Here is a 21,397-nt window from a genome sequence, read left to right as displayed (position 1 = left end):
AGTGTCACAAGGACCAATGCTGGAGCCTCAACTATTTACAATCTCTATTAAAGACTTGAATGAAGGTACTGACTGTACCGTAGCCAAATTTGCTGATGATACAAAGATAAATAGGAAAGCAAGTTGTGAGGATACAAAGAGTCTGCAAAGGTAGAAAGATGTGTTAGGTGAGTGGACAAAAATTTGTATAATGTGGGAAAATTTGAGTTATCCACTTTGGCAGGATGAACAGCAAAGCACAATCTTATTTAAATGGAGAGAGATTACAGAATGCTGCAATACAGAGGGACCTGGGTGTCCTTGTTCATGAGTCACAAAAAGTCAGTATGCAGGTACAGCAATTAATTAGGAATGCAAATGGAATGTTGGCCATTATTGCAAGAGGGTAGGAGTACAAAAGTAGAGAAGTGTTGCTACAATTGTATAAGGCATTGCTGAGACCATACCTGGAGTACTATGTACAGTTTTGGTCTCCTTACTTAAGAATGAACATAGTTGCATTGGAAGCAGCTCAGAGAAGGTTCACTGGGCTGATTCCTGGAATGAGGGGTTTGTCTTATGAGGCAAAGGTTGAGCCTATATTCATTGGAGTTTAGGAGAATCAAGAGTGATCTTAGTGAAAACTATAAAGATTCTGAGGGGGCTTGGGAGGATAGGTGCTGAGTAGATTTTTCCCCTCATGGGGAAGCTAGAACTAGGGGGCACTGTTTAAAAATAAGGAGTGTTTCATTTAAGACAGAGATTAGGAAGAATTTCTTCTCTCAGTGGGTCATTAATGTTTGGAGTTCTCTTCCCCAGCAAGCAGTGGAGGCTGGGTCATTGAATACAATCAAGGCAGATAGTAAATCGATTTACCTAGACAGATTTTTGATTAAAAAGGAAGTCAAGGGTTATGGGGGGGCAGGCAGGAAAGTAGAATTAAGGCCATAGTCAGATCAGCCATAATCTCACTGAGTGGCGGAACAGGCTCGTGGGGACCGAATGGCCTGCTCTTGCTCCTATTTCTCCTACATTATTTTTGCCATCACATCATCTGCAGGCTGAGAAGCTGAACGTAAGTTAATGACACTCTCAGTAGCTCCAGCTGCAGAGATCTCTGCCAATAGCTCAATGGGTAAATAGTTCACCAGTAAGCCATAAAGGCCAAAATGTCCCTAACTCAATCCCTGGTCTCTGCTGTGAAAGTCAGTTTCAACTGGGCTGACAGCAGGATGCTCGAATTCTTGGGTAAGAATGAGGGAGAAAAATCAGCTGGTGCCTCTGCACCTGACTGGTGACTGTGATTCCTGAATTTGTGGTTATGGATTAGTTAAGAATGGATGTCAAGGGATATGGAGCTAAATTGGACAACAGGGGTTGAGGTACAGATCAGCCATGATCTAACAGAATGGCAGCCAAAGATAGCTCAAGAGGCTGATTGGATTTCTCCTACTCCTAGGCGAACAGGCTCGACTATGACAGCTGTCACGATAAAATAGTCACTGGCACTCAGAAAAGTTAAGGAGGAATATCTGAGTCAGGTATTGATGAGCTCTTGGAATTATCACTTCAGCGTAGGTCAGGACAAAAGGGAAAGAGAAGGAAATCAAAGCACTGAAACAAAAACCAAATATTTTACTTTTATATCAAACTATAACCAAGGTAGTGATGCACAGGCTGAAGGAAAGAGGCAACTTAATACAGTGTTTTTAGATTGAACTGCATAGAAGAGGGGGGCTGTTTTACCTGACATATTCGGTCAGCAGTGGCGGAGCACTCAGACACCTGGAAAAACCCCGTCGGACACATGGTACACCTCTCGCATTGAGGTGGTGTCTTCTGGAAATCACAATATTCATCACTTCGGCACAAACCACACTCCAGAAGGTGGTCACTGACACCAATCACCTTTGCATCCAATTCCACTTTGTGCACAGCATATGTCTTTTGCAGTTGACTCTGTAACTGACTCTGCAGACCCTGAAGGTGAGACTCGAACTGGTTCTGAACCTCAGTCTGCAAGTTTGAAAACGATGTCTGCTTAATGGTATTGAACAGCATGGTGTACTGGACTTTCACCAGCTCCATCTGTTCAAACATCTTCCTCTGCTGCGCCAGAATTTCTCTTTGCTGGTTTATCAACATGGCCTGTTGCTCCGTGAGCCTCTGCTGCAAATCACCGATTGTTTTCTGTTGACTCTTCAGCATTTCCACAAATTTCTCTTGTCCCTTCGACAACTGGAGCTGCAAGATCAAGGCATCTTCAGACGGCACCTCATTGTCTCCTGAAATATTATGAAGCTTGGCTGTTAGTGCGCACAGAGAGCTGCTACCTCTTGCCCATTTCCCCAGCTCCGACACCAATCGCTGACTTACAGGTCTAACCGCTTCTCCTGAAGACTCTGCAACAAGGTGGCTCAAAATAGCTAAAACACTAAGGGTTTCAGAATCAAATAGAAAGGATATGCATTTCTACAATAACGTTTGACTCTTTACCTCAGTTTATCCCAAAGCACTTTGCAACACTAAATCATTTTTAAAATACAGTCACCATTGTCATGTAGGCAAACAAGATAGCTAATTTTAAGCACAGGAAGAGCCCCCAAGCTGCACTTGAATCAGCCTCTTAATCTGTTTTGAACCTGTTGGTTAAGAGTTAAATATTGGCTGAAACACAAGAAGTGTTTCCAGTTCATCTTTGAATATTGCCATGGGACTCTTTACATCCATTTGAACAAGCAGATTGAGCTCAGTTTAACATCACGTCTGTAACAGGCTCTCCAATAATGCACTATTGCTCTACTGCTTTGAAGTGTCAGTCTGGCTTATGGGGCTCAAATTGAAAGGGACACAACCCTGGCAGTTACATCGGGGATCGTGCTGCTAATGCCTTCAAGTGCTGCTCCAGTCAGAGTGGGGGGTGGGGGGGGAGGGGCCTCAATGCAAATAGGTATGAAGTTAGGTGAGGTGCCTCGTGGTTACTGTAGACTCTTGGAATTCCCTTGGATCAGCTTTGCAGGTCACAGAAGAAATTGTCAATACCTCCTTTTCCCTGAATTACCTTAGTGTCTTGTTTAATTTTTAAAAGCCTTTCCGTGGATACTTAACAGCAACCAGCGGATGAAGTGTACTGGAGGTCATAATGCTTAATTGCAACATGACTGTATCGGATGGGCTCAATGAACCAGCAGGTCTTCTCCTGGCAATTATTTACCTATGTTCATAAGAGGCTGGCAGACACCCATGCCATTGCACCAGCATCATGGGCACCTACCAGCTAAAGACTGCCCAAAACTCAAGAGCCTGAAGCCAGGTGTGGAGGAATCCCAAATAAAAACAAAAAATAGAGGAAGTACTCAGCAGCTCAGGCAGCCAGTTCTGTTGAAAGATCACGAGGACTCGAAACGTCAACTTTGTTCTTCTCCGCCAATGCTGCCAGACCTGCTGAGTTTTTCCAGGTACTTCTGTTTAGGTCAGGCAGCAACTATGGAGAGAAACAGAGTTAAGTTTCAGGGCAATGATGTGCCATCAGAACAGAAGGAAGATAGAAATGTAGGAGTTTTTAAGCCAGTAGGAGGGGGAGGGGCCAGGAGGAACAAAAGGGAAAGGGTGGAGGGCAGGAGAGATTAACAAGCAAAAGATTATGATGCAAAAAGCGAGAAGTAATGGGTATAGTAAAGAAACATAGGTGGTGTCTAGGTGAGGTATGAATGGTTATACAGCATCCATCTGATGCAACATGAAGGGATAAAGAAACAAGCCAGCAAAAAAAGCACAGAACAAGTTGGAGGTGGAGGTTATGATCTAAATTTGTAGAACTCAATTTTGAGTCCAGAAGGCTAAACAGTGCTGAGACAAAAGATGAAGTGCTGTTCCTTGAGCTAACATTGAGCTTCATTGGAACACTGTAGCAGGCCAAGGACAGGAAGGTCAGAGAGGGAGCAAGATGGAGAATTAAAATGACACCCAACTAGAAGCTCAGGGTTATGCTAGCAGACTGAACGGAGGTATCCCACAAAGCGGCCACCCAGTCTACGTTTGGTCTCCCCCATGTACAGGAGATCACTTCATGAACAGCAAATACAGTATCCTAAATTAAAAGAAGTACAAGCAAATTGCTGTTTCTCTTGGAAGGAATGTATCCCAAATTCTCACTTTAGCGGAATGATTTTCTGACTCCCCCTTGTGAGGGCAATGAAGGTGGTCAGTGAGCTCGTTATGAGGGGTCTGATAGTACAAGACTTAATTTGGGAAAAAACTTTAATTTGGTCTGGTTGAAACGCACAATCTTCCAGCTCAATGTTGAGAGTGCATGAACTAAACTAAAGTGACTCAGGCTGATGACAGGATGCTCGGAATGTGTCTTTCCTCAGTTTTGTTAATTGGCATCAAACATGAAAGCTGCAAAATTCAACTCCGTAGGGCTTGTTTTCCTGGTGCAATAGTGCACATGCAGGAGTAACCACTGGAAATAGGCAGAGTAGGCAGATCATGATGTCACATCAACTTGTAACATTGACTTGATGCCAGTGCTGCAATTTTGGAACTCAACATACCAGCTGGTGCCCTATCTTAATCTTGCACAGCTAAACACGCAGTCAGCATCACGAAGGACCCACCGTCCTCCCAACCAGTACTATTTAAAGAGAGTATCAACTACTTTCAGGTTAGTTGATTGACTTCTATTGGTTTTTGGTGCAATTATACAAGTGTTAGGTGGTTTCCAGAGGTGTTTAAAGTCGCTGAAGTCTACAGTGAACATGTGGTATGTGTAGGTCTTTGTCCTGACATCAAGATTTGCAAAAACCATTTGTTCACACACAAGAATGCAGTACTCACACCTTCCTTAGCCTACAGTGCTTTAGTGAGGATCAGCAGGGGTGAGAAAGGGCACGACAAGCAGAAGGAGGAGGAGAAAGTGGAAATGAGTTCACAACATGAGGCCACATCCTCCCAGAGTGTTCAAGGAGCAATTCTCCTACCTGAACTTTAACAAGGAACAGTGCGTCAGACATCTGTACCGAAAGAAGTCGACGCCGAAAACTGACTCAACTGCAGCCTCAAAGTAGGGTGAGAATGATATCGCCAATGGGTGTGAAGATGATCATTTCTATGAAATATGCATCAGGATCCTTCCAGGCCACATCAGGCAATATTTGAAAATCTCCCAGCTTGTCATCCACTTTGCATAAGGAAGACCATCGAGGCTCTGTATTCCAAAAGAGCTGAATACATTTCATTCTGTCTTGCCAGAGAAAAGCAGGTACAGTGAGTACATGGCTTTCTGAGGATTACAGGCTTCCCCATAGTGCACAGTGTCATTGACAGCATTACATTGCACTGAGCTTCAAGCTTCATTGAGCTTCAGTGCTGCACAACAACTCTGAGATGTATCACAACTGGGATACCACTCCCTCAACCTCCAGCTGATGTGTAATCATACTGAATGCATCATGTAGGTAAACGCATGCATATAAATGCAATGTATCCTGGCAGCAGTTATGATGCCCTCATTCTGGGGCAATTTGTTGTGCCAGCTGCATTTGAGCCACCATGCCAAGCCAGCCACTGGGCAACCTGCTGAACATAAAAACAAAAAAACTGCGGATGCTGGAAATCCAAAACTAAAACAGAATTACCTGGAAAAACTCAGCAGGTCTGGCAGCATCGGCGGTGAAGAAAAGAGTTGACGTTTCGAGTCCTCATGACCCTTCGACTGAAGGTTCGGTCGAAGGGTCATAAGGACTCGAAACGTCAACTCTTTTCTTCACCGCCGATGCTGCCAGACCTGCTGAACATATTGCTTGTAACTCCAGAGCGCAACCCACTGATACATGGGCAATATGCATATAACGAGAGTCACCAAGCAGACCATCAGTGTCCTTAAACAATGCTTCGGCTGACTGACCGCTCTGAAGGAGCCTTACAGTTCTCATCAAGATCTGATGCATGCTGCACAACCTCACCATCATGAGGGCATAGCTCTTGCCACCAGCTATGCAACAAGCAACTGAGGAGGAGGGGGAAGAGGAAGGGAGGACACAACCAATACATGCTCTTTCTGGCTGAGCTGTCTGTGATAACACACCTGGCTGCAGTACCAGTGAGCACAACATCAAGTCCTCATTCACCAACTGTCCCACACCTTATTTTCCCTCTGTTACTGACCATCACAGCATTCTCATGCCTGTCTTACCACTCTTACATGGTGCTGCCCCAGTGACTCAGCATGGCTGATAGAAGACTACTGGCTTTCAATGTGCAAGAATGCAAATGGTCTTGCAATACAAACTTGAGCAGTTCTGATTCTAGAAGGCTCAGCGTGGGCAGCAGCAGTCTGGGCTGGCTGGCTGATCAGGCAGCAGAAATGGCACTGGCAACATGGTAGTAGTGGAAGATGAATGCTATCATCCAGAGCAAGAACAGTAGGTTCGTGCTCCATTATCTGATAGCCACTCCATAGGCAGGCACCTCAGTGGTGTTTTGGTGGACAGATCGCTGACTGTGTGACACCCAGTAAGTTCCTCTGCATACTGGCACCTACAGCTATAACAATAGCAGTCTGAGCTTCATTGCACAACAATCAGAGCCTGGATGAAAGCAGTTGGAGCCTGGATGACGCCAATCAACATTTGTGTACTGCCTCCATTGAGAGCAACAGGTGAGGGTTAATCGCACATCGTGATTGAATTCTTGCCTTATTGGATTTCACAGTCCATCATCCTTTTACATATTGGCAGAACTATTAATTGTTTCCAAATTAAGGATGTTTCCAAATATCAAATCATCCCAAGATTTTCACACCTCTCACCGAAAATCTTGAAAATCCTGAACTTGAGGGCAGATTTCTGAGTGTTCTGCTAATTTAGCTTGAATTTGTAGCTGTTCTGTATTAAGATGCATTAAGGTTTCTTAAGTCAACTGTAACTTTCCAGTGTGTGCACTCCTCATGCAATCCTGAAGCAGTGATGAACAACACACAAGCTTCAATAGGCAGATTAGCTGTTCTCCCTTGGGTGGACCATACAGAGGTAGCATCAGGCAGCAATTTAATGCGAGCCTTAAAGATCTTGAAACCAGATGGCCCACTAAAGTTTCTTTACAAAATACACCGGGAACACAAATGGCCCACTAAATTTTCTTTACAAAATACACCGGGAACACAAACAATCAAAAAGCACTCAGATCGTCCCTTCCCCATATGCAGAAGCGATTAAAGATGTAGGTCAAGGAGAGTGGACTATCACGGTAACAGTATAGAGCAAATGAACCCAGTCCAGTATTTGAACTAAAATGTCAAAAATAAAAAATGAAATATCATTTTCTTCTCTGAAGTGGAGATTGCTTTGAACTGCTGGGCTTCTCCTTGAAGGTGACATGATCAGGAGCAGAACCATTATTGGTGGCAATGATACAGCATGCAAAAGGTGGCACTAATGGTTTCAAAGACGGCAAGACCCACAAGAGGAGGTGGTTTTTCCTGCATTCCCATTATCGGCAGAACCACAGAAGCAATGCATGTGCTTGACTTCAATATTGTTGGCCGGCCGCCTTTTCTGATTCTGGGCAGGCAGAAGCACAACCAGACAGGCTAGCAATGTGACCCATATGAATCTAACACAGGCTAGAAAACCAACTTACAAACCATACGTGTCCTTTCTGGGGCAGTTTAGTTTTGGAAAAGTACCTCCCCCAAAATGGATGGGCAGCTGCATGCTGCAAGAATATCTTGCTCTCCACAAAGTACATGAAAATACAACTGATTACTAAAAGACGTATGAATCTGGGAAGAAAGTCCCTAAATGCAGCCAAGTGCTGGAAACAATTGTGTGTTGTTATGAACAGGTGAGAAGGGGTCATATGGCTCCCCTCTTTTCCTTCTCCTCATTCGATCGCAACAGCTTTTTTTAAAAAACAGATATGCTTGCCAATTCCATACATGCTGGGTCCATTAAGGACAAAGCCAGACACAGACTGACACACAGACACAGACCGACACACAGACACAAACACACAGAGACAACATAATGGGGAATGTAGATTAGTAAATTATAGTGGGGAAGATAGATTAATAAATTAGAGTCCAGTCATACAGCTCTTGAAGATTGGTGGTTTGGCTGGCTTCAGGCTGACTTTGATGGCCCTGCTGCTTTTACTCAGCGGTCCTGCTGCTTTCAGCATCGGGCGATTTCAAGCTGTAGATGGATGAATTATATGTTCTTCTGGACACAACAACGCTGGGTTGAGTTCTTCTTAAAAGCTCTATTTGCGGAAACTGGATAGTTGAAATCAGCAGACATGGATCAACTTGCAAGTTGGATGGAGAGAAGGGGCCCAGACTTTTGTTCTTGAGTTGGGAGACAGGGACAGGACATTTCCACACTTAGGATAAAGAGGCCCAGAAGTTGGAAATTTCATTCCAGTGGGGGCAGGCTGGAGTAGAAGTCAAGCAAGATCTTTTATAATTGACCACATCCAAGAAACCAGCTAACCTAAATCAGCCGCAGAGGTGATACTTGTAGTGTACGTGCATGTGTGCGTGTGCGTGTGCCCAAATGATTGCATGAGGGCCATCTGCTTGATGTAGCATTTTTATTATTTTTCTTGTGTTCAGTGGTTAATAAATTTGCACTTTCTACAGCTCAAGAAAACCTTGTTTGATTGGCAAAACAAAAACAGAATTACCTGGAAAAACTCAACAGGTCTGGCAGCATCAGCGGAGAAGAAAAGAGTTGACATTTCGAGTCCTCATGACCCTTCAACAGAACTGAGTGAATCTAAAGAGAGAGGTGAATATAAGCTGGTTTAAGGTGTGTGTGGGGGGGTTGGCGGGGGAGGGGGGGGGTGGTGTGGGGGGGAGAGGGGGTGGAGTTGGCAGAAATGGCGGAGGATGATCCTTTGAATGCGGAGGCTGGTGGGGTGATATATGAGGACAAGGGGGACCCTATCATGTTTCTGGGAGGGAGGAGGAGGCGTGAGGGCGGATGAACGGGAGATGGGCCGGACACGGTTGAGGGCCCTGTCAACGACCATGGGTGGAAAACCTCGGTTAAGGAAGAAGGAGGACATGTCAGAGGAATTGTTTTTGAAGGTAGCATCATTAGAACAGATGTGATGGAGGCAAAGGAACTGAGAGAATGGAATGGAATCCTTACAGGAAGCGGGGTGTGAGGAGCTGTAGTCGAGGTAGAAAAGGGTCTCCCTTGTCCTCACTTATCACCCCACCAGCCTCCGCATTCAAAGGATCATCCTCCGCCACTTCTGACAACTCCAGCATGATGTCACCACCAAACACATCTTCCCTTCACCCCTCCTGGTGGCATTCTGTAGGGATCGTTCCCTTCGGGACATCCTGGTCCACTCCTCCATCACCCCATACTCCTCAACCCCCACCTATGGCACCTCCCCATGCCCACGCAAAAGATGCAACACCTGCCCCTTCACTTCCTCTCTCCTCACCGTCCAAGGGCCCAAACACTCCTTTCAAGTGAAGCAGCATTTCACTTGCATTTCCCCCAACTTAGTCTACTGCATTCGTTGCTCCCAATGCGGTCTCCTCTACATTGGAGAGACCAAACGTAAACTGGGCGACCACTTTGCAGAACACCTGTGGTCGGTCCACAAGAATGACCCAAACCTCCCTTTCACTTGCCATTTTAACACTCCACCCTGCTCTCTTGCCCACATGTCTATCCTTGGCTTGCTGCATTGTTCCAGTGAAGCCCAACGCAAACTGGAGGAACAGCACCTCATCTTCCGACAAGGCACTTTACAGCCTTCCGGACTGAATATTGAATTCAACAACTTTAGATCTTGAACTTCCTTTTCCATCCCCACCCCCTTTCTGTTTCTTCCCCCTTCCTTTTGTTTTTTCCAATAATTTAAATAGATTTTTCTTTTCCCACCTATTTCCATTATTTTTAAATCTTTTATGCCCTGCTAGCCTTTCCACCCCACCCCCACTAGAGCTGTACCTTGAGTGCCCTATCATCCATTCTTAATTAGCACATTTGTTTAAATAATATCACTACCTTCAACACCTCTGTGTTCTTTTGTTCTTTTGTCTGTTACATCTTTTGATTATCTGCTCCTATCACTGCTTGCTTATCCCTACAACCACACCACCCACCCACCCGCCCCCCCACTTCTCTCCTCCCCCACCTTAAACCAGCTTATATTTCACCCCTCTCCTTAGATTCACTGAGTTCTGTTGAAGCGTCATGAGGACTCGAAACGTCAATTCTTTTCTTCTCCGCCGATGCTGCCAGATCTGCTGAATTTTTCCTGGTAATTCTGTTTTTGTTTTGGATTTCCAGCATCCGCAGTTTTTTGTTTTTATCTCCTTGTTTGATTGGCTCCTTATTGATCACAGCTTAAATAGTTAAATACATTCTTATTTGGAAAAGGCACATCCTCATGAAAAAAAAATTTAAAATTTTGTTGTGACCAACCAAGAAGGTTGAATAGAGCCAGTTCACTCTTTTTCACCTGGTCATAACAAATGGCACCCCACCTTGTTAGGTTATAAATCAGTCATGCAGCAGAAATTATATAATGATAACCCTCAGGCTTATGTCAACAGACAGGTGAAATAGCAGACACTGATTTTTTTTTTAAACTCCACACTTTTTTTTAAGAATTTAGTGCCCAGCAGAGTTAAATCCCTTGGCAGCTTGGACAGTTTCAATCAGTTTAAGCACAATCATGTCTAGTTTTAAGAATTCCAAAGGACACCTGACCAGTCCCAACAGGTGCCTTAAACTTTTCCAAAGGTGTGCCGGACCACATCCAAAGGGGGACCTTACCTATCCAAAAGGGTACCCTGGCTATCCAAATGAATCCACAAGGTTCAGACCTGCTCTTACCAGGTCAAATCTGCACACTTCGGGTTTCAGACACCTACCTAACCAAAATCACACGAGTGGAGACAGCTGCTGATTTATATGGTTAGCTACCTCCATGAATGACAAATGTGCAATTTACAACCTGCCCCCATTCTCTCCCCCCTTGCGAAAACGGCGGAGGCCAAATTCAGGGGTAGGATATCCAGATGTGGGCCTCTCTATCTGCATGAAAATTCAGGCCAGAGGTAGAAAGAAGGAGGCAACTCACTCAGGGTCTTGATCCTTCAGCATCTCATTTGCTTATCCTCATTTCGCAGAGAAAACAGGTGCTTAAACACACAAAGGACCCTCTCTGTCCAACTGCCAGTGATCCAAATATGGTCGTGGCTAACGTATTCCTTGATTAGATCATGGCTGGAAATTCCTCTCTCAGCCAAGGTCCCATTGTCCAAGTGATTGTGTATATAAATAAGTGGCCTGTAGATACAAAAAGCCTCATATTTCAGGCACATGTCCTGGATATCTTCTGAGAAGCTTTAACCAATATGGCAGGTGGAGTATTTCTACAAATGGTGCATACCACCAGCCACATTAGCTCATATTATGCCTATAAAACAAGCACAGCACAATCCAATTTCTAGACCCACAAGTGGCCAAGTTTTTGATGTGCTAGGGAGGCTATTCTCCATTGTTCAAGTAAAATGCCTCTATTTTAGACTGGCTCCTGAAAAGTGAGACTATTCCAAAGGGTTTCATGGAGACAAGCATCAGGAGACTTTTTATTTAGGAGTATGTCACAGACTTGACCTAGCCATGGCAGATGGGGAGGCAAGGCATAGTTTCATGGATAGAATCATCTAATACATAGGAATACTGTAGGGGTCAGGCTGCTATTTCTGTTCTAAGAAGCATTTGTCAATTTTATGTTTGAAAGATCTGCAATCAAACCCATTCAAAGGAATCTAACTGACTAGTATGTTTGTTTAACCCTCCCCTGAACTGGTTCTAAGCTGCTGTGTTAGTTGAACCTCAGTAACGCACTGTTACTGTCTGCTTCTATAATGGTTCCCATAAATAAACACATTTGGTAGTTTAGAACATTATGAAAGTGTCTACTGTGACTGAATATTAATCATCAATGATAGTGATGTGGAGGCATATTGGAAAATCTACTTGTAGATCAGGGACAACAAGCAGGTTTATTATTTGTCCAGGGTTTAGATTCTCAGATTACTTAGCACATAAAGACATGACTCAACTAACAGTAAGCAGGGACTTGTCTGGTGTTTGTATTGGGCAGAAGAGAAAAAATATCTGGAGAAGCCTGGATTGTAACAATGCCCTTGAAGAGGCTTCAAAGGAAATTTAATCATCACAATTTTCATTGCACAGGGAGCAATGCTCATTGCAGAAATACTCCTACATCAGACACTGGCTCCAAGCATAAAACATTTTGGCAGATGTTTGCAGGGGAGTAGGTTTGGGGTTAACATTGAACTGTCAGCTGTCCTTACCTCTCTGAAACTGACCGCAGCTTCAGGATGTCGGGCATGCACAGATTAGCGCAGAAATCCTGAAGTTGTGCTCTATCTCTCAAGGCTTCAACATTATCTGTGCTGTGGACTCCCCCAACCCCCACAGCAGCAATCAATGGAAATTAGCAAGAATTTCAACTTTCCCACTTACACATCACTATTAGAAACCTCTTAAACATTATACCTTGTTTAATCAGGTTTAACAGCAATGTGATTAATAATGTTTCATGAACACCAAGACTAGCCCTGATAAAATAAATTTATAATCATGAAGTGCTGTTAAATGACGAATTAGAACCATAGAACAATAGAAAAGTTACAGCACAGAAGGAGGCCATTCGGCCCATCTTGCCCATACCAGCCCGAGGACACCCAGGTGCCCTTTCTAATCCCACTTTCCTGCACCCAGCCCATAGCCCTGTAGCTTACAGCACTTAAGGTGCAGATCCAAGTATTTTTTTTAAAAAGAGTTTAGAGTTTCTGCCTCTACCACCAACTTGGGCAGCAAATTCCAGACCACCCACTACCTTCTGCGTAAAAAAGTTCTTCCTCATGTCCCCCCTAAACCTTCTGCCACTTATCTTGAATCTATGTCCCCTGGTTCTAGAATTCTCCACCAAGGGAAACAATTTTATCCTGTCCACTCTATCTATTCCTCTCATAATTTTGTACACCTCAATGAAGTTACCTCTCAGCCTTCTTTGTTCTGAGGAAAATAACCCCAACCTATCCAATCTCTCCTTGTAGCTACACTTTTCTAATGCTGGCAACATTCTTGTAAACCTCCTCTGCACTCTCTCCAGAACTATTACGTCCTTCCTGCAATGTGATGACCAGAACTGCACACAATACTCCATCTGTGGCCTCATCAGTGTTTTATACAATTCCAACATTGTATCCTTACTTTTATATTCTATACCTCTGCCAATGCATTCCATATGCCTTCTTTACAACCTTGTCTACTTGAACTGTTGCCTTCAGGGATCTGTGTACTTGTACGCCAAGATCTCTCATTTCATCTACCCCTCTTAGTATATTCCCATTTATTGTGTACTCCCTGTAACCGTTTGACCTCCCTAAATGTTTAACCCACACTTCTAGTAGATTAGTAGATTTTTTTAGCTACATTTTTAAAATATGTTCTTTAAAAAGTTTTCAGAATATTTTAGCTTCTGCCTTTAATCCATGTAAAAGTCCCAATCTTTAATTTTTTCTATTTAAAAATATTTAAAAGTGATTTTATTTTAATGCATTTTGTTTCCTGTTTTTTGTTCTGTGAAAATCTTTCAATGTGATTGGCTGCTTGACAGCCTGATGTCAACACGCCAATTCCATGCTGGGAATTCCAAGTATAGAACACTGCAATCAGCTGCGGTACTACTACATGGCGATAGAGATAAAATTCCTAACGCAGAGATCACTTGATCTTGACAAGACTTAATTTATGGTTAATGGTGAACGCCCTTGCTTCGCCGCTCACTGCAAACTCCAGGCCATACTCTGTCATTTTCGTTTCAGCCCACTGGAGAATACTTCACAAGTACCAAATCAGTCTGTTGAACAGCTTGTTGTTCCTGCACCCATTGCCCTCATCAGCATTGTGCATGGCGTGATTCCACTCTATAAAGTGGCCAATGATGGCCAATCCAAACTGAATGCTATCAATATATCTATTGTTTCTTATCATTCTTTTGTGCTAGGACAATATACAAGGCACTGCAATAGATGACAAGAGTATCAAAACATGTAGAGCATCCAATCTGCATGGGTTGATCAACATGGTATAATTCTTCCTATCTGAGCTTAACAAAAGTTTAATTACTCAGTTTCCAAAATTACAAACATAATAAATATCCCTCTCGATCTTCATGTGGAACTGAAGTCACTGATAATTAGATGAGGTAAGGATGATGGGTCATAAAACGCCTGTTTGAGGTACAAGCCCACCACAAATGTAACTGTACCACCGATACTTAACTAGTGAGAAACTCTTCACAATGTACCAGGTACAAGGTTCCAGGTAAGCTGGTGGTCAGTTGTCCAGGAAGTAGTGCATTTCACAATTTCTCTATAAATAATTTATACATATCCCATTTTTTTAATAAACAAACAGTCATGTCTCCCAACTGATTCATTGTATTATTAGTAATGGTGGTTTGTAGGGGTCTTATTTTAATGTTAGTTTGTCTGTTATGTTAGTCCATGAAATAATCAGATTTCATTCGCAAGCTTCATTAGCCATAGAGTGAGTACCCTAACTGGACTGGTGCAGATACTGACTGTGACAATACTGCTCTTGTAGAACATAGTCAAATGATAATTATGGGATATCAGTATACTTTAAAGCACCATATCAATATTTATTAGACTGGAGAAGCTATGTTCTGTAGACTGTCAGCTCTTAAAACTGCATTCAAACACTGGCTTTTTGGCCCTTTGGGAAAAGAGTGCTGTCGGAGATGTTGTTGTTAAAAAGCTTCATTTTTTTAAGGTCTTTTAAAATGATGTTTATAATAATTAATTAATAATTTATAATTACATTTACATTTTCAGCAGTCCAGGTGATCATGGCCATGAGGTCACTGGCTAGGTCTTTAAGCAATCCCCTGTTTAGGTATATTTGAAAAGACTTTACCAATTTGCAATACGCTTTTAAAATCATAGATTTCTATCTATACTTCTCTCAGCTGACTCTACTGCACAGATTTACAAAAGCAGAAATGGGCTGACAGTCAACATAATACATTCTACGTAGCTGTGTGAATCAAGTTCAATTAATGAGGTTCAGAGGCGGAATTTTGAGGTCGGCAGGCTCAGGAGTGGCTGGGAAGCGGGCCGCCGCCTGCAATTGGCCCCCAACCATGATTTCACGCTGGAGGACCAATTAACGCCTTCAGTGTGAGAAAGGCAGCTCTCCAATAGTCAGCAAGAGGCGGGCGGGGGCCTGTCAGCCACCACCCAGCGGCCAGTTTAAATCTAGCACAGTCAGAGGAGGCCACTGCACCCAATGAAAAGAGCCTGGGAGGAGGTGGCAGTGCTGGTCAGCAGCCGTTGTGGTGTGGTTCACCTGGGTCCAGTGCCGCAAGAGGTTTAATGCCCTGCTGAGTTCGGTAAGTGCTGTTTTGGCATGGATCAGTGTGGTGATGTGTTAAGGCCTGGCTGTTCCCCGTGGAGATCAAGGGTGTTAGAGTCTGAGTGCCAATTACCAATGAAGCTGGAACTGGCTAAGGGGTGAGTCCTGGCTGCTTGGACTGAGTGCCTTGCAGCTCATGGGCCATGACTTGGGTGTGCCCTGGTGAGGTGTTCCTCAGCTGGGGTTGGCCAGGCTGCAATGGAGGGGACTAATCAATGCTCCACTTTCCTTTCAGGAGATGGCAGCGCATAACAACATTGAAAGGTCACGGCCCAGCGGGGGCCCAGCTCGCCTCCTAATCCTTTCCAGATATGAGCAGGATGCCTTGGGCCTGGAAAGGCACCACGTACCTTGGTCAACTGGCTGCGGAGAGGCTGGGGTATCAGACGAAGGTAAGAGTGCAGTGCACTGGGATGAGAGTTTCAGATACTGCAAATATTCTAATGTAGTCTCATCATTGATGGGAGCCTCAAAACTGGAGTCCCCATTGATCACTGAAAGACAATGGCACCATGATGCAGATCTCCATGGTCTTATCAGGGTGCCTGGCATGCACAGCGACAGTGTGCTGACTTAAACTAATGACATGTCGCTGTTCTCCCTTAGATTTGCCACCATGCACCCAATCGCACAGGCACTTAGTGGACTTTGGGGTCAAAGGAAGGGTTATTTCAGACATCCGGGATGGCAGCAGCTATGGCATGAGGTGCTAGCACTTATTTGGCAGCCTAGCTGAAGGAGCTGGGATCAAGATGTCCCTGCCTCCCTGGAGGTTACCGAGCTCTGTCTCCACACCCTCAGCATTCTCCTCACTATGCTGCTCTCCTGACTCACTACCGGATTCAGCATCTGTGGCACTTGCATCAACACCCTCTTCCTCCAGGGGGTCCCCCTTGCCAGTGCCAGATTGTGGAGAGCACAGCATACGACCAGTGACATGCACTCCAGGGGGTATTGTAGTGCACCCCCTGAACAGTCCAGGCATCTTCAGAAGACCTACAGTCCTCTCTACTACCATCCTTGTGGAGGCATGGCTCTTGTTATAACGCTGCTCTGCCTCGTTTCTTGAGTGACAGGGAGGCATCATAACGGATTGTCCTTGTCACCCAGCAGCCATCCATCCAGTTGGGCTGAAGCACCGAAGAGCCTCAGCACCTGGGAGTGTCTCAGAGTGTACGCATCATGGGAGCTGCCAGGGTACCTTGCACAGTCTTGCAGAATATGCAACCTATGGTCACACACTATCTGCACGTTCAGGGAGTGGAATCCCTTCATGTTTATGAAAGCGCCTGGCTGACACCTTGATGTGTGCAGTCGATTGCACCCTGGATGCGGGGGAACCCAGCAGTCACTGCAAAGCCTCTGGCTCATTCAGCCTGGCTGGCCTTGTCCGCACGCAAATGAATGAAAGTCAATACCCGCCTGAACAGGGGTTCTGTCACCACCTTGACGCAACTGTGGGCAGCTGATTGGAAGCAGCAGTGAAGGTCCTCACATTCTGCTAGTAAATGGAAACTGTGTCAGGTTGTGGCAGTGCCAGCCAGTCTGTTAGAAGTTCCATTCCACTGCACCATCAGCATCCCCCAACCCAAGAACACTGCATTGGAGAGCAGATTGACTGAGTAAATCCCACAGAAGTTCCATAGTTGGTCTAATAGCATAGGGGAAGATTTGCCTTGCACCCTTCCCACCCCCACCCATCCTATGTATCAAAATTGTAAATGGATTATTTTTAGATGGGTTTACAATCTTAATATACATAATTGTGCTCCTTATGAGTCAAAGCTGGAGCAAGTACAACAACGACATGTCATTACAATGAAGATATCTGGATTACTGTGGTTGTGCAGTTTAACCCCTTATTATTAACCTTTCTCAATATATGTTCTTAATTGAAGCACATCACTAGTGCTGAAATAGTTCCAGAATGTCAATAAAACATGCTTTATATTAACAATCGTGTAGATGTGAAAAAAATACAGCATAGACCTCTCGATTATTATTCCCATAGCAACCAGATAATATAGGAATTAATTCAATATCAGAGCTGTTGAAATGGTCAGGAAAGTGCAAATTGTATAAAAGAACCACAGTTAATGTAACTTTATTATATTTTTCTATTGAAAATAACCATTTCAATAAAGTTTGTTACAAAAGGAAAGCAAAAAGTCAAGATGGCTTTAAGATATTAAGATATATGATAAAAGATGTAGCTGGATATTTTGATGTTTTATTTGAGTTATCGTGGGTGAGGAGAGGCAAGGAGAAACTACAGAACCTTTGTCAGGAGCTTAAATTGGCCAGGTGGAGTATATGATGATAAAAGCAAAAAACTGAGGATGCTGGAAATCCAAAACAAAAACAAAAATACCTGGAAAAACTCAGCAGATCTGGCAGCATCTGTGGAGAGGAGCACACTTAACAGTTCAAGTCCGAATGACCCTTGAAGTGGATTGTGTGCAGCCTGTGGAAGGACTAGTTTGATGTGCCTTCTCTCATTTCTTGCTTCCCATTGCTGGTGATAAACTAAGAATGCAGATATTTGTCCATGCATTACAAGGCACAGAACCCAATTATGTTCAGGTCAAGCAATAAACCATGACAGCAAACTCAAGTGGTTTATGTTTGAACACTGAGCCCAGACACTATGCTGGAGAGTACAGTCTGCACTCTGAGGCTGAAACTTCTGCTGCTTTTGAATTGTAGTTTCAGGTCCAGGAAACTGGTGGCATAATTCCAGAGCCAGGTCCTGATCTGACTCCAGAACGCCCTGAAGCTTGGACTTGGCACCATATGGAGAGTGATGTAAAGCTGTGTCTAAAATGTGTTTAGGTTGTCTGTTGGGTACCTGAGCACTTCATAAACTTAGCACTGAATCCTTGAAACGTGACATATGGGGAAGTATGCATTTCTCTGTGTATGCATCTTCTGTGAAGCCTTTTAGGACTTTTTTTCTGCATGTGAGGCACTATAAAAATGTATGTGACTGCACTTCCCACTCAGTTAATGGTGTCACTATAACTGCAGCTCAAAATTTATACATTGTTTTCGAATACTATTGATAATAGAAAATGAATAGTATTTATTTTAATGACTCTAGAAAAAGCTAACATGCTCATAATAGTGTCATGGATCATCACTCAAACAGATTTTCTGGCCATCTTTATATTGCTGTTTGTGAGTATTTGCAGTGGGTAAATTATGTTCCCTACCCTACAGGACTTCAAAGATAATTATTTGTCTGTAAGATGTGCTGACATGATGAAAGGCGTAGTAAAATTAAGACTTTCTTTTATGAGGTAACACAACATGGCACATGTCTTTTTGGCAAAGCTTCCTTTTTTGACAAATATGTAACTGCCTGTTTGCATTTGTGATTAAAATTATCAGAAGCACGAACTTCATAAGATTTACCTGGTTTTATGTCACAGGTTAGCTGGACTCCCAGCGCTGCTCCTCCTAGCTCTGTTGTTGAATAGCTGAGATCAGGGATCTCCCCAATGAACTGAGCTGCTCGATCAGGCATGTGAATAGGGCTGGATTGTCCAAGAACTTCTGCCTCTAATCCAACAGGAGCAGGAGAACAGTGCTCTCCGGCACAGTGACCTCGGGCTTTGGGCTTCAGGCGGCTCCTCAGCGGCAACCTGCACTCGATGCCTTTGCATTCTTGGGTGTCGTTCGAGTTGGGGTGTCTGCCCGGGCAGTCGCCCCCAGGGCAAAGCCCCCCGTTGCCAGGAATTGGCACCCTGGTGATCTCCTTCCTCCTCACAGCGTGTAGGATGGTGTTGGGATCGGAGGTGGACCTGGAGCTCGCCCCCGCGCCGCCGGTCCTCTGGTAGCCCCTAAAGGCTATGCTCGTCCTGTCCTGAATGTTGTCCAAGTTCCCCCGGGACGGTCTGAACGACCTGCCCTGGCAGTGAGCTCCGGTACACGGCCAGCTCCGCTCAGCGCTGGCCGCTGTGTAGCAGTAAACTCCCCGGCAGATCTCAGGAGTGGAGCCTGCACTGGGTCTCAAACTGAGCCACGTTAGTAGGAGCAGTAATGGCATTGCTGAGACCGTCATACTTTGTCTTGTCAAAGACTTCTGTTATCTGAGAAAAAATGAAAGAAACTGATATAATTTCTAAAGTAAACCCGATGCACAGAACACAACTACCAAGGGTTAATCATAACCCACATATTTTTAGCATTGTGTGGAAGGTATCTCTTTATTAACACAACTGACCTGGGATCCTAGTTCTCAAGACTTAAGAATGGAAACCTTCAGAAGTCTTACCTCAAGAAGTGGATGTGGTTATCAGCTCTCGGGTAATGGTTGCGAACCAGGTTTCTTACCCAGTGTTTACTCAATCCCCCGCACCCACCCAGCCCCCTTTGAAGCCTGAGAGTGAATGTGGCATTCCAGAAACTAATGAGGACTTTTAACCTTTTAACCGCCACATCGGATCACTTGCAGGTATTGCTTTTCTCAAGTTTCAAATGAAAACACAATTGTATTATCTTGCTCACCACTTCTGGAAATGCCAGTCACCGGAACCCAGAGACAGGGCTGTAAAAGAGTCAATAAAAAGTGAATTCCCAGATTGTTGGAATGAAGTGCTCTTTGAAGAGAAGTTAATTTGTTGAAAGATTTGAACAATCAATCTAGAATGACTGATCATGGTTTTTTGTCAGACTACCAGATAACACATCTTACAACCCTATTTAATACAAATACATTCATCTGTTCTCAGAACCTTTAAATACTTTATTTTCAGGGGGAGGTTTTCCTCATCTTTCTAACAAGCAACTCACATACCTTCTAAATTGTAAATTATTTAACGGACTAATGGATCTCTCATGACATGTCTCAGGTCAAATCAACAAAGTTTGTGATGGGGGTAGGACTTATCTCTCTCTTAAGCCAGTTCTTCACTGTAACATGGGAAAGAGCAGAAAATTAGGCAGGATTCTGCCAGGAATATGATCATTTCTTGTTCTGACAATCTTCAAGTATCATGTCTGCTTGATGCTGGAAAATAGCTGGACAGAATCAAATCAAGCGATAATGTGATGGAGTAGCAAAAGATAGAGTTTTGTGGAGACCATGTGTAAAACTTGAGTTTGGGAGTCCATACATTTTAATTATATTTAATCGGGTTAATCTCCATAATGTGGTGCCAAATCTGCATCAGCATCTGAGAAGCCAAAAGAACTCTCTGGAAGGTTCTCCATCCCAAACATTAAATATTGTCCAAGCCACTGCAAGAATTCCAGTTTTCTTTGGTTTAACTTCTACGAGTTGATTTCTAACTATCCTGAGCTGTTTTCGTCAGATTCATTTTAGGAACATTACTTAAATGAATGAACATATGAATTAGGAGCAGGAGTAGGCCACCTGGCCCCTCAAGCCTGCTCCGTCATTCAACAAGATCATAGCTGATCTGAATGTAACCTCAACCCCAAATTCCTGCCTAACCCCAATTACCTTTCACACCCTTGTTAATCAAGAATCTATCTAACTCTGCCTTAAAAGTATTCAAAGACTCTGTTTCCATCGTCTTTTGAGGAAGAAAGTTCCAAAGACTTGTATCACTCGGAAAGAAAAAAGTTCCGTTCATCTCTGTTCTAAATGAGTGACCCCTTATTTTTAAACAGTGACCCTCTAGTTCTAGATTCTTCCAGAAGGGGAAACATCCTCTCCACATCTACCCTGTCAAGACCCTTCAGGATCTTAAATGTTTCAACTAAGTCACCTCTTATTCTTCTAAATTTCATTGGATACAAGTCTAACCTGTCCAGCCTTTCCTCATAGGACAACCCATCCATTTCTGGTATTAGTCTAGTAAATCTTCCCTGCACTGCTTCTAATGCATTTACGTTTTTCTTTAAATAAGGAGGCCAGTATTGCATACAATATTCCAGAT

General features: G+C 43.8%; 1 protein-coding gene across 2 annotated transcripts in view; it reads right to left on the bottom strand.

Annotated features, from left to right (window-relative positions):
- Positions 1-19,840, bottom strand: part of nell3 (NELL (neural EGFL like) family member 3) — a 42,074-nt gene extending 22,234 nt beyond the window's left edge. Inside the window, exons 1-3 of one of the 2 annotated variants that reach the window (XM_041185075.1) lie at positions 19,768-19,840; positions 18,906-19,582; positions 1,726-2,264 (exon numbers count right to left, since the gene is read on the bottom strand). In XM_041185075.1, coding sequence (XP_041041009.1) covers positions 1,726-2,264; positions 18,906-19,554 — 1,188 coding nt within the window. In that variant the 5' untranslated portion in view covers positions 19,555-19,582; positions 19,768-19,840. Of the gene's footprint in view, positions 1-1,725; positions 2,265-18,905; positions 19,583-19,716 lie in introns of both variants that reach the window. The other variant, XM_041185076.1, reaches the window with a different exon arrangement.
- Between the last annotated feature and the right edge of the window lie 1,557 nt (positions 19,841-21,397).

Source organism: Carcharodon carcharias, chromosome 3 (genome assembly GCF_017639515.1).
Source record: "Carcharodon carcharias isolate sCarCar2 chromosome 3, sCarCar2.pri, whole genome shotgun sequence".
NCBI lineage: Eukaryota > Metazoa > Chordata > Chondrichthyes > Lamniformes > Lamnidae > Carcharodon > Carcharodon carcharias.
Note: the sequence above shows the minus strand (reverse complement) of the source record. Positions and strands in the feature narration are given on the sequence as shown.